Genomic DNA, 12,798 nt, shown 5'->3' with positions numbered 1-12,798 from the left:
AAAGTTTAAAAAATATTATCACCTATTTTAGCTATAATTTACTAAATTACGAATGATTGTATACACTATTACTATCTGTCTATTTCTGTTTCTATATTTAATAATATATTTCTATTTTGTGTTTGTTCTATTATTATTATTATTATTATTATTATTATTATTATTATTATTATTATTATTATTATTATTTATTAGTTTTATCATTAATATTATCATATTTTTGTTGTATCTATATGTTTTTTAATGTTTTTTGTGTAGTAATAATACAGGGTAAAAAGCCCATTTGACAATAAAAAAGTATATATATATATATATATATATATACTTTTTGTATTGATTATCTTAATTTTCAAAGTCACTGATGTGAGATAAATGTAGTAGAAAGGTAAGGTATGCTAACAAATAGTTCACTATTGTACATTGTATTGTGTCTTTGTGAAAATGAGTGCAGGAATTACAGTCTCTCAATGTTCAAAGTACTTCTTCTTTTACTTGTATTTCATAGTGTATGTAACTTGGATGAGGATGTGAGCTTCTATTGTAAAGTACAAGTTCCTAGTTCCATGTGCCCAAAATGGAAGGGAGGAACAATGCAGGGAATAACCTAAAATAATATAAGGTTTTACTAAGTAGTCTGTTTACATGTTATGGAACTGCTCCTTGAAAGTTTTAGAGCGTTATTCCAGAGCCTGGGAGTCATTTTACAGGTCAGCTCTAGTCTGGTAAAAGGAGTTCTCGCATGTCAGCAACCTCTTTTTGACAGCCTGTGGACCACCCACACAATTTCCACATGCTTTGCATAGCACACATGCAGGCAGAGACACACGGAGTCACGTAGTCTTGTCATATAGGGGCAGTGTGGGAACAAGCTGTCAACAGAGCCCTTAAAGTCAATATGATATTAACTGTGGTCTATTTACATAACCAGCAGACAAGGGCAGACATGAGATACAGTTGGAGTTGCATTGCCGGTCTCATGATAAAGGTAATTGCAGGGATTTCTTTACATTGTGTTCAATTGCCTAGGTGCAGGATTTACATAAATATGCCATTATCAATATCTGTACAATAGTTACCTAACTGCTATTTCTCCTTCAGGATGTGTATTTTGTAAATTGTGTGTTTTTCTTTATCTTGATATATTTGTTTAAATGCATATTTTCTTTGTAAAGCTGTCTTTGGCTCTGTTGCTGCTGTGGCAAATTTAAATGTCCCCTCTGTGGGACCAATAAAGGGATTCTGATTCTGATTTAGTTATTTAGATTAAAGCTGCACTGATTTCTGTTTGTCCAGTAGGTGGCAGAAAAAAACGCTGTTACTGTTTCACTCTGCTTACATTTACGCTGTGTCCCAATTTGCCCTCTCCTACTGCGAACTTTGGCGAAATGCAGTGCACTATGAACATCTGGATGGTGCACCTAAACAGGTAAAAGTTGAGTGTACTGGACTTTTTCTGGACACTTCTCGCCCTCAACAATCGCCAGTTTTGGCCACATAACAGAAGCTTTGCAAGTTACATGTGGCCTGTAAATATTAGAAACAGTCTTAAAAAACCCTGACCTGTTTTAAAAGTCCCTGTCATTATAGCCCCCCAACTTTGACTCCAGTTTAAGAACAGCTTTAGAAGAAAGGGATTTTATTGCATCCGAGCCCAATCTGCCAGACCTTCAATTAAAAAAAAAAAAGCACTCCAGGAATGCACTTCTACTACTGCGGTTTTGTTCTGTTGGGTCATGTGTTTTGTGTGTGTGTGTCATAATGGACTGAGCTTCATTTTGTTGAGCAACCCTGTGTTGCAAAATGACAACAAGTTATCCTTGAACCCTTTCTCAATGCACTGCTGTGGACATGTGTTCATGTTTACTCTCAAAGTATTCCGTACAGTTTATGCAGTGTACAAAAAATCCCACTTCTTTACCTTGAGATGAGCTGAATTGGTAGAGAATAAAAACAACGTATTTTTCTTAAACGCACAAGACCTGGACTGAAATCCATGGTAGACCTGTCACAATGATAGCTACAAGCACAAAGACACCATATATTAACTGTGAAGGTGTGAGGCTCAATTGGAGTAAGTGCTAGGTAAATAGTGAAGTGTGCATTGGGTGTACTTAGGGGGGGATAATGATTAACAGTAAAAGAAAGGTTCAAAGAAAATGAATTGCTATCAACAAGAAACCAAAATCATACCAAGAACTAATGCTAAGTGGAGACGAGCTGGGTCTTTTGAGATAGCAATTTGCAAAACAACATTCCCAACCACAGCCAACGCCAGAGGGGAAAGTGTCATGGTCCCAAGAGCAGAGTGCAGGCGTCTCCTCACACTCATACAATACAAATGAAATGTGGATTTATGTATCATGTATTTTGTGCTCAGAGCAACAGAGCCAAATGCATTCAAATATGGCAACACATTTTTGACCTCTGTCAAATTCTAATCTTGCTGATGTCCTTCTCAAACAACTGTGATTCAACTATTCCTGTTCCAACTGTTTTCACAAAAGAACAATTTCATAACTAATCTTTTTGTACACTTCAGCACTCAAAGCAAACAAGCTTATGAAACGTGTTACTGGAAATAAAGTTACAGTTTGGGTGTAGATAAAAGAGACATACGACCAGCCTTGGACTGAAGCTGGGGGAAAGAACACTGGGTCCCTGTTCATGAGTCAGAGCCGCTACAAATCTGGTTGTACAGATGTGATGAGTACAGTTTGGGAATTCCTGTACCGGGGGATCTGTTGAAAAACTCTGCACTCCGCTGATTATATAACCAGAGTTTTCCAGTGGCTCAGACAAGACAGCCATATTCTGAGGAGCACAAAATGAAGGTACTGTAAACCACACATTTATTATTTATGATGCGACAAATGGACATTGTTATTTGTCAATTAACTTAAATCTGCCTCAGAGTTGATCTACACCACAATTGTTATTTCTGTTAACCCTTTCCAATTGATAGTAATAGATGAATTCATACCGTCACAACTCACTAACTCATGAAGTAACGTCTGTTAATTGACTCTTTTATTGCATGTTGGGGTTCAGGGATTGTCTACTACATGTCTTTAACATCATTGATTTTAAATTTCAAATACAACCTAATTAGACTAGCGATGCATGCTGGGAAGTATACATGATTGAGAGGACACTGTTTCTACATCACTTAGTATATTCTAAGTAAAGTAAGTGAACCTAAGTATAAGCCCCTTATGATAATCGATATTTAAACATGAAAATGATCTTCTAAACTACACTGAATTGACTGAAAATGAACAGGGTTTGTCGGGGAAAGGATAAATTAAACACTCAGTCATAATAGGTTTCCCTGCATCACACAACTAAAGGTTTGTAATGGATCACCGATTACGATTCAAAGTTTTTAAGAGTCACTCAGTCTTGGAGAATCAATAAACCATGGTATGATTGGTTGGCACAGAATGTCTTCTTCAAATGCATGATAGCTATCTTTCTACATCCTAACAACTAGGAGTATTGATTTTTATGCCGAACAACATTCATTTGGACAGTTTACAGTTTGGTTGAATCCAGAATTATCTGATCATAATGCTGTATATAGCTTTTTAAAAAAAGCAACTTCAAAAGTGGATTCAAGCATCCTTTTCAATTGGAAGATTTTTTTATTTTATGGCTTAAATATGGTGAAAAGAAGCTTCTGAGTAATTATTGATGTCTGATTTGCTTTCTACATGGTCCAAAATGTGTCATTTGTCATCAAGATCATTTATTTACAGCAAGTCAAAGTAGTTCTATGGCAAAAAAAATGCCACCATTGATGGCCGCTTTAAAAATGGTCGCCATCTTGGATTTTTGAGTGACGGTTGAATAAAGGCCGGTGCACGAGCAGCACTGCAGCTGTCGGTAAATGACGCTCACCCGCTTTAAAAAACAACTAACCATGGCACTCTGGAGAAAAAGTAAAAACGTTGGGGAAGTAGTTCTTTACTTTAATCTGGCTGCATTTGATTAAAGCAACACGAGCATCCACCCGACGCAGCCCTCCATTGTTGTGTGTGAGAAAATCAGCGACGTAAACGGTGACGTCATGACGCAGCAGCAGTCGGGCGCTGGGTGTCGAAAACACAACTTGGGCTACAAATAAGAACCAGTTCGGAACCAGAAGAGCACTAGCACGGAGCTAGAACTGGAAGTGGTTTGGTGGGAAAGGGGTATAACAGGCTTTTTGAAAAAAGGAACCTCATAGGACTTTAGGTGGCAATTTTAGTGCTTGCTCTGATAGATATCATCCTAGAGAAACTACCATCTCTATTCATGGTAAATACTGCAGGAAAAAAAGGTTTCAAAGTAATTATATTTTAATTGGTTATGCTTCTTTGTTCTTGTTGACAAACATGATTAGAATTGAGCTAACAGTGTTCCTGTTTTGTGTGCACAGATGGATTACGTTGCGGTTCTGTCTTCTTTTGCATTGCTGGTCGTCCTTATATGTCCTGTTTGGTAGGTGTACACACAAAGTCCCAACATCTCACTGCAATATTATCAATGGTAGCTATAGTAATGTATTAATAGTGTAGACAATGTCTCCACACTATCAATATTCCTCGGTCCAAAGAATGCAGCTTTTTTATATTATGGTTTAATACATTTCTGTTTATTCTCAAGCAACAAATATAACATGAATATTGTTTTCTGTTGTCCATTTCTTTTTTCTGTTAGCTGTCAGCGTGTTGACTGCAGATGGGGGCCTTATGGAGAGTGGTCAGAGTGTGATGGGTGCTCCAGGACAAAGGTACTTTAAACCACAAGAATACTTTCGGACGATATTAAGTAAATAAAGGTAATTTCCACTGACTCTGTGCCTATCTAGAGGCACAGTTTATACCCGTGCAAAATGGGGTTGCATGAGAAAAGATGGACTAATGCTTAGTTGTTTGCTATTGCTTATTAGCCCGATTTGTGTTAACTTCATGTGAAAGATTTGCGCATATTTATAATTTACCCCAGCACATCCACTGATCGTGATAAGATTACGTAATATTGCTGCAGTATATTATTGATTTAACCTGGAATGACTGAGCCCGTACACAGAATTTCTCAACTTGGGGGCAGGCCGTCCACTCATGTTGTGTGCTAGGCTTTGCAAACATGGTCACTGGAAACTTTTGAGGACTGACAAGTGAAATTGAATGTTTACAGTAGATGTTTTCATCCAATAGTGGTTGAAAAAAACCCCACAATGTACAAATAACTCATGAAACAGCTCCACGGCAGTAAGTTGTAAAACAGTGGGAATTAAAGGGATGTCACAAGAACCTAAAAATCATTTCAGGTGCGGACTCGCCATGTGGAGGTGTATGCCCAATTTGGGGGTGCGCCATGTTCAGGAGAAGCCACACAAGCACAGGCATGTGTCTCAAAGAAAGGATGTCCCCTGGCAACAGGCTGTGGAGACCGGTTCCGCTGTACCTCTGGTAAGTTGGGACATGTTGCATTCAACAAAATGTGGAAATCACTCAAACCTGAACACGGGGGGGGGGGGGGGGGGGGGGGGGCAGAAAATGAGATGTTAATGGAAGTCTATGAGAAAATTATTTTGCCTCTCCCTTGATATTTATACCACTGAACTGAAAAGTGCAGTCAATGTGGAAGTGCTCTAAGTGTGCATTCTTCCAAAGGGCCAACAGGGGGCGCCTCAAACTAGCAGATTATAGAAGTCTACGAGAAAATTACTCTATTTATCTCTTGTTTAATTACGTCACTGAACGTTTTCCTAATACGCTTAAGGTCTCATTCACTAGCATCAAGTCTCATTCAATAATGCATGATTTCCTTTTGTTGGTAAATGATGGAGCCATTTAGAATAAAATAGATGGTGATTAAATATACTGTATGCTTAAATGCTTTACCTTGTTATTTACATTTGGCTATCGCATTTTTGTTCATGTTTTTATCTTAGAACTATATCCCTTTCTTAGTATGTTTTTTTATTCCATAAAAACTCATTTCAGTTAACATAACCGTACCATTAATTTTAATTGTGCTTAGTAATGCTAATCTTTTGGTCGGGTTTTGCTCAGGGTTTTACCAAATTTGTCTCATTTGTTGCAATACTTTATTCCACGTTATTATTGTCAAACAGGACTTTACAGATATTATAATAGAGGGAACTTTTTACATGTTTTTTTCTAAATTAATTGATGTGGAATTCTTCACTGTAAACCTTATGCAGGTCAGTGTATCAGCCAGTCTCTGGTGTGCAACGGAGACCAGGACTGTGAGGACGGTCTGGATGAGAGGAACTGTGATGAAAACAACAGCCAGTACTCATGTGACCTGGACAAAACGCCTCCCAACTCCGGCGTCACAGGCAGAGGGTGGGTAGCTTCAAGGATCGCTCATAAAAAATGGTTAGAACCGCAGATCTACTTCATAAGGCTTCTTTAAATCGTCCTTTTTTTACAGGTACAACGTGTTAACAGGCCAACTGAGAGCAGGAGTGATGAACACTCTGAGCTTCGGAGGGCAGTGCAGGAAGGTGTTCAGTGGGGACCATCTAGTCACTTACAGACTGCCACAGAACATCCTCAGGTACAACTTCGAGGTGAGAGTTTATATTCATAGAGAAGGAGCCAATATGATATGATTTTAGGTATAAAGTATTAGACTGTAAATCAATAATTGAATGCACCTTTAATCTTCGTACGGAAGTAAACAGCCTACTGGTGTATTATAACAATTATTTGATGCTTTACTTTTGAGCTTTTAGTCTTTGCAGACCATTTACAAGCACAAAAAACCTACAGAACACTCTACAGGAAAGGGCAAACCCTAAAAAGCATAATGGGCCCCCTTTAATGGATGTATATGATTTGTTTTTACCTAAAGATAAGATAATCAGATTCGTCGTGTTATAAATCCCTAAAGTCTAGCAGCTAGCATGGCTAAAAATATAGCACAATAAACTGTCAGCGGCTTCGCTCATCAAACGAAACACTGTGCTGTTTGTGCTGCAGGTGACTGTAGAAAATGAAGACAGCGATGAATCCTACGACAGCTCCTGGTCCTACATGCAGCACATCCAGGCCAACGCCTTGGTGGGACACGACCGTCGCTCCTTCCACAAAGAGGTCACTGACAATAAGGTGATTATAAAACTTCTTTGGTGTGAACGACACTCTTCTTGGGCTTGGTTGCTTTAAAGGTGTTTGTGGAAAGTTTACAAATAATGACATCCGGGTATTTTGGCTTCAATCGTCCAGGCCTACAGACTTTTAATCCTGAAGAATAAAGTGGAGCTGGCCCAGTTCCAAAACTCTGCGCCTCAGTATGTGACTCTGGCTGATGACTTCTGGAAGGCCCTGTCCTCGCTGCCGTACACGTACGACTACTCTGCCTACCGCCAGCTGTTTGAGATCTACGGCACACATTACCTTTCTGAGGGCAAACTTGGAGGCGAATACCAAGCCTTGCTGGAGTTCAACCGCCAGGCGCTCGATTCAACAAGTAAGAGCTTTGATAATAATGTTCCTTTTCAGAGTGCCTTACAAATCTTGATGCAGAATATCTGTATTTCCATGGACTTTTCGGAATTACTTTCTTGCATTGGGTGAAATTGATGAAATATGAACCCATCATTCTGGTGGAGTTTCATTCCGATAAAAGCTTTAAAAGGTTCCCATGAGATCATTTCAGAATATGTTGCTCCTGTCTTGTCTGTGTGAAGGTACAACAAACATAGACTACCAGAGGTGTTGGAGAAAGGTGAAACGCCGTTGGTTCAGGAAGAAAGTAACGACGACCTGTGAAAAGCTGACAAAATCTTTATCTTCCAGTCATGGTAAGTAAAAAATATCTTGATTGATTCATTGGTTGATGAAGTAATTTAAACCTGACTATCGCAAAGACTAGCCTGAGCTCTTTTGCCTTCAGGAAACAACGTAAACAACATGCCCATCAAGGTCAAAGTGTTTGGGGGAGATACGGCTTTGACGGGCGCTCTGACTGTCCTGGATCTCGATAACCCAGAAGCTAACGGAGAAATCTATGACAACTGGGCCTCGTCTGTCAAAGACTTCCCTGAAGTCATAGACATGAAGGTATGACAGTAAGCTGACACACAGCTGGTTGTCAGCTGGATGTTTATTATTGTTTGATTCTCAAATCCCCCCCCCCCCTTTGTTTCTGTTGCTGCACCTGTTTCATCATTACACGTTTGCCTTAAAGTAGAAACTAGTGGCAGGATTAAAATTCTAATTTGTATACGTTTATTAACAATAAGCATGCGCTGTCGAAAAAGACAGAAATACTACTATTATTCCAGCTTATTTAAAACAATACTGTATTTTGACATAAATAAACAATTGGACTCTTTTTAACCAGTTGAGTCACCCCCTGTTGGCCATTAGAGAGAATGCAGGTTTAACACACTTCCCATTGGCTTTGATTTTCAGAACCAGGGGTTGCCTCGTGTTTTGTACATTATCTGTGAGTGAATATTTCTAGACTTGCACAGTTTTTAAGTGCACGCTTGTTTTCCAGCTGCGTCCTCTGTATGAGCTGGTGAAGGAGGTGCAGTGTGCAGGTTTAAAGAAGCTCCACCTGAAAAGAGCCTTAGAGGAGTACCTGTCGGAGGAGCATCCCTGTCACTGCAGGCCCTGCCAGAACAACGGGAAGCCGCTGCTGACGGGGTCTGAGTGTCACTGCGTCTGCCGGCCGGGAACATCGGGCCTCGCCTGTGAGCAGGGAGCTGTGATTGGTGAACAACCAGGTAAACAGAAGATGTTAGAAAAATGTAATCCAGATTCAAAGTTAGTCCAAATTCATCCAACTCACTTTCATTTATCGCAATGAAAAAAGGGGTCAAAATGTACGTTGATGTTACTATGCAGTCCAGTCAGAGAAAGAACAACAAAGAGAATCTTTCTTTATCTCTCTCAGGCGTGATCGATGGCGGATGGACCTGCTGGTCGTCCTGGGGAACCTGCTCTGGGAGTAAAAGGATAAGGACCCGAACATGTGATAACCCCTCCCCCAGGTCTGGCCAGCACTGCATCGGAGAGTGGTCGGAAGAGAAGCCTTGTGAGGACCCAGACATCCAATACTTACAGTAAGGACATGCACAGGAAGTTGTGGGAACCAGGGTGGGACCCAAAATGTTTGAACTCAAAGCTAACACATGGACACTCTTACTTGTCTATGGGTCTATGGGCTCTTTGTTTGGACCAGGAAAAGAGGTCACGCACTGCCCTCTACTCTTTGGAGCAGGTTGCTCTGGACTTTAAATACCCTTATTATACAATACAGAAGATAGAATCGGAGGATGAAACCCTCTTTATTAGTCACATACATGCACACAGCAGAGCACACAGTGAAATTGGGCCTCTGCATTTAACCCATCCTAGCACTAGGAGCAGTGGGCAGCTATCGTGCATCGCCCGAGGAGCAATGGGGAGGGGAGGATTGGAGGTGGCCGGTGCCTTGCTCAAGGGCACCACAGCAGGGCCTAGGAGGTGAACTGGGACCTCTCAAAGTAGCAGTCCACTTTCCATATTTTTTCAAGTCTGTTTGGGGACTTGAACCGGCGACCATACGATTCCCAGTCCAAGCCCCTACTTACTGAGCCACTGCTGGACCAATCTAGTGTCAGTGTTATAGTTTTCTCACTGTAAACTTTATGTGTGCAGGACGATGGAGCCTCAGTGCTTCGATCTCCCCTTGACTCCACCGAAGACATGTGGAGCGCCCCCAAACCTCAGGAACGGATATATTGAGGTGCGTTTCATTGATTGATGCTGTTTTATCTGTTTCTTTGGTTTCCAGGAAGAAGGTTGTTCCAGTGACTGTGTTACAAATCAACTTGAGTTTTATTTTCCCAGAATCCCAAGGACTTTTACCTGGTTGGAAACACGGTGCAGTACGCCTGCATTGACGGTTATTACCTCACTGGAGGCGCTGTGGCTGAATGCACTGAAACCCAGAAGTGGAGGACAGGAGCGCCGATTTGCAAAAGTACATCTTGAACTCTGCCATGGGGGTTATGTATCCAGCGCTATTATTTGTTCATTAGCAAGATATTTAGGGAACGACTTTACTTTGTTATAAATACAGATTTGAATTAAGATGAAGATAACAAATGTGTTTATACACCTCTAGAAATCCCAGTGCTGTGTTATGTCCTCAGTTCCTCTTGCTAAATGTTCCCCTCATCCCATCTCAGGTGCCACATGTGGGTTTCCTCTACTCAACAGTGACATAATAACCAACCCTATCGAGGCAGCCTATCAGATTGGACACAGAGTTTCCCTGTCCTGTCCTGCGGGGTCAGTGCTGGACATGGAGGTGTCAGAGATCATGTGCAGTCCCAGTCTGCAGTGGTCTCCTTCCCCGGCCAGAGCTCGTTGTAAAGCAGGTACAATGCATTGACTCTCTGTTTCAACGTGAAAGTGCATATTATACATCTGTTTGCTAACAGCTGGAGTATAAATCTAATTAAATACCTAATTCTTACCTTTAAATGGTCTCGCCTCGTCTTACCTCTCTGAGCTGCTCCATCCTTACACTCCTGCCCGGTGCCTCAGGTCAGCGGATCAGCTGCTCCTGGAGGTACCGAGGCCTAAACGGAAGCTCAGAGGGGATAGAGCCTTTTCTGCTGCCGGTCCTAAACTGTGGAATGACCTCCCATTGCACATTAGACAAGCCCCTTCACTGCCCATTTTTAAAACGCGTCTTAAAACCCATTTCTATTCCTTGGCTTTTAACCCAGCATGAGACTCCGTTTCTGTTTCATTGGTCTTGTTGTTTTGATATTGCTTTTGTGCCTTGTGCTACGTGTTTTCATCCATGTGCAGCACTTTGTTTCAGCTGCGGCTGTTTTTAAAGGGCTTTATGAATAAAATAAAATCAAATAGTCATGTCATAGTGCAACCCTAACTGTTTTGAAGCACTGTTTTTAATTTATTTGGAATAGGATGGTGCACTTCAGTCAATATTTAATCCAGTTTCCCTTTATATTTCCTCCTCAGTGTCCTCAGGTCCCACTCCTCCAGCTAACCTGAAATGTAAGCCTTGGGAGAAAGTAGGGAAAACTGAGTGTGTGTGTAAAATGGCATCTCAGTGCTCGTGAGTATCATTTAAAAAAACTCATATTGTTGTCATGCGTTACACTTCTCAACAAATATGGATACTGATTTTATTCCTGCTTTGCCCACATTAGGACTTCCCTACAGCTGTGTGCGAGGCTCGGTTCAAGCCAAACCCGTGTACTTGGGGTTTGTCAGCTCGGAGCTCTGCGCTGTATGGGACGGAGCTTCGAGTTAGCGATAGACGCCGAATGTGACACGCCACAAGAGCTGTTCATGTCCTGTGACGACTGCAAACCAGGGACAATTTGTCAGGGTAAGTACATCCTATTTGCTACACCTTGGAGCTTATTGTTGTTGTTCTGACACGGATATTAATATAGTTACAATCTGTACATCCAAGTTTGTTGGGACAACACGTCTATAGTGGATTCAGGACAATGACTACATACTTGAAATGAACAAGAAAACATTGAAAAAAGTTGCACTCAAACTATCTGAAAGTCGCTGATTTAAAAAACAAATGACAAAGAAAAAAATCGAAACATTGTTATGGATAAAATCCCGTCCCAATTTTCAAAAGGACTATTATCCTGAACGTCAATCGTCCCTGAAAAGTTATATTGAGCTAAAAGACTATTTGTTCTGCAGCCCAAAATCAGTCATTGGATTGGGGCCCATTGCTTCAAGAATACACCGTTTGTAAACACATGCATTAATGCGTTTGAACCGTCCTAAACATTTCTACAGAAAAGTGACTCACAGATCCATCCTACTTTGCTCCTAATTGTCCATTACTTTTCTTTTTGTCCAATACAAGTTTTCAAATGCTAACGTTTCCTTTTTTTAGTTCAGGTTTTCCTTGCTTTGCCAAATTGTCAAAGCCAATTTTGGCTCTGTGCTATAGGTTATTCATTATCCAATAAAATAGATATAATTAACATAACAGAGAGTTCGCATCATCTCATTAATAACATGTCATTAAATCAGTCAGTGGGTCTGTAAACTGTCATGGATGATGGGTGGTCATTTACTATTCACCATCATTTTCTGCCACAAATTAGCAATGTCATTTCCCAAGTTCAGGAATAATGTTCAAAAGCTGCATCCTAATTCTTTTTGTTTTATTCTAGAATCGAAATGCGTGTGTCGGAACGTGTCTGGATGCCCCTCCGACTCCGCCCCCCTGTGCACGAAAACCGGGGAGGAAAGCATTGCCAGGACGATGACTGAATGCGAGGTGGGGGCCAGGCGCTGTGCTGGCGAGCAGGTCCATGTGGTCGGTATTGAGGCTTGTCCAGAATAAAAGTGGCTGAGCACCCTCCCTCTGTTCTTAAAGGAGGGACATGTTTTTTTAATTATAAATAGAATTACAGTTTTTTTAATAACACTTGAATCATGTCATGTTCCTCTGCTCTCCAAGAGGACTCATGGTAAAGTGCATTTGATTCAAACATAAATATAAGCTTCTTTTCTAAAACTATTCTAACAAATCTAATTAATCAAATAAAATACTTCATCTATGTTTCGGTTCTCTTGCCTTTGTGTTATTTTCTAAAGACTTGTGAACCAAACTCTTTTGCCAATTACTATTTGTTTAATAATATGGAGTCAAAACTTGAGATTTATGATAACAAATAAAGTGTTAATGCATCATTTCAATTCCTTTTAGATCTCTAAATATACCTTTATCTTTAAGATCCTATAGTTATGGAGGTCTGTGTTTTTTGGCTGTATG

General features: G+C 40.4%; 1 protein-coding gene across 3 annotated transcripts; it reads left to right on the top strand.

Moving 5' to 3' along the window:
• Nucleotides 1–970: 970 nt before the first annotated feature.
• On the top strand, nt 971–12,722 carry c7b (complement component 7b). 3 transcript variants are annotated; one of them, XM_063890389.1, is made up of 19 exons: nt 971–985; nt 2,602–2,831; nt 4,418–4,479; nt 4,699–4,771; nt 5,312–5,453; nt 6,212–6,356; nt 6,445–6,583; nt 6,996–7,124; nt 7,242–7,485; nt 7,706–7,819; nt 7,912–8,078; nt 8,521–8,749; nt 8,920–9,088; nt 9,666–9,753; nt 9,858–9,990; nt 10,199–10,390; nt 11,004–11,100; nt 11,195–11,376; nt 12,194–12,722. In XM_063890389.1, exons 2-19 carry the CDS (start codon nt 2,826–2,828, stop codon nt 12,364–12,366), a joined length of 2,484 nt encoding a protein of 827 aa, XP_063746459.1. In that variant the 5' UTR covers nt 971–985; nt 2,602–2,825; the 3' UTR covers nt 12,367–12,722. The 3 variants fall into 3 exon arrangements, with proteins under 3 accessions (XP_063746459.1, XP_063746461.1, XP_063746460.1); XM_063890390.1 differs by lacking the exons at nt 971–985; nt 2,602–2,831 and adding an exon at nt 3,623–4,296; XM_063890391.1 differs by lacking the exons at nt 971–985; nt 12,194–12,722 and having other exon boundaries at nt 1,662–2,831; nt 11,004–11,039; nt 11,195–11,332.
• The last annotated feature ends 76 nt before the right edge of the window (nt 12,723–12,798 follow it).

Source organism: Eleginops maclovinus, chromosome 8 (genome assembly GCF_036324505.1).
Source record: "Eleginops maclovinus isolate JMC-PN-2008 ecotype Puerto Natales chromosome 8, JC_Emac_rtc_rv5, whole genome shotgun sequence".
Classification (NCBI taxonomy): Eukaryota; Metazoa; Chordata; class Actinopteri; order Perciformes; family Eleginopidae; genus Eleginops; species Eleginops maclovinus.
The sequence above is the reverse complement of the archived record's forward strand: the minus strand, read 5'-3'. Positions and strand labels throughout refer to the sequence as shown.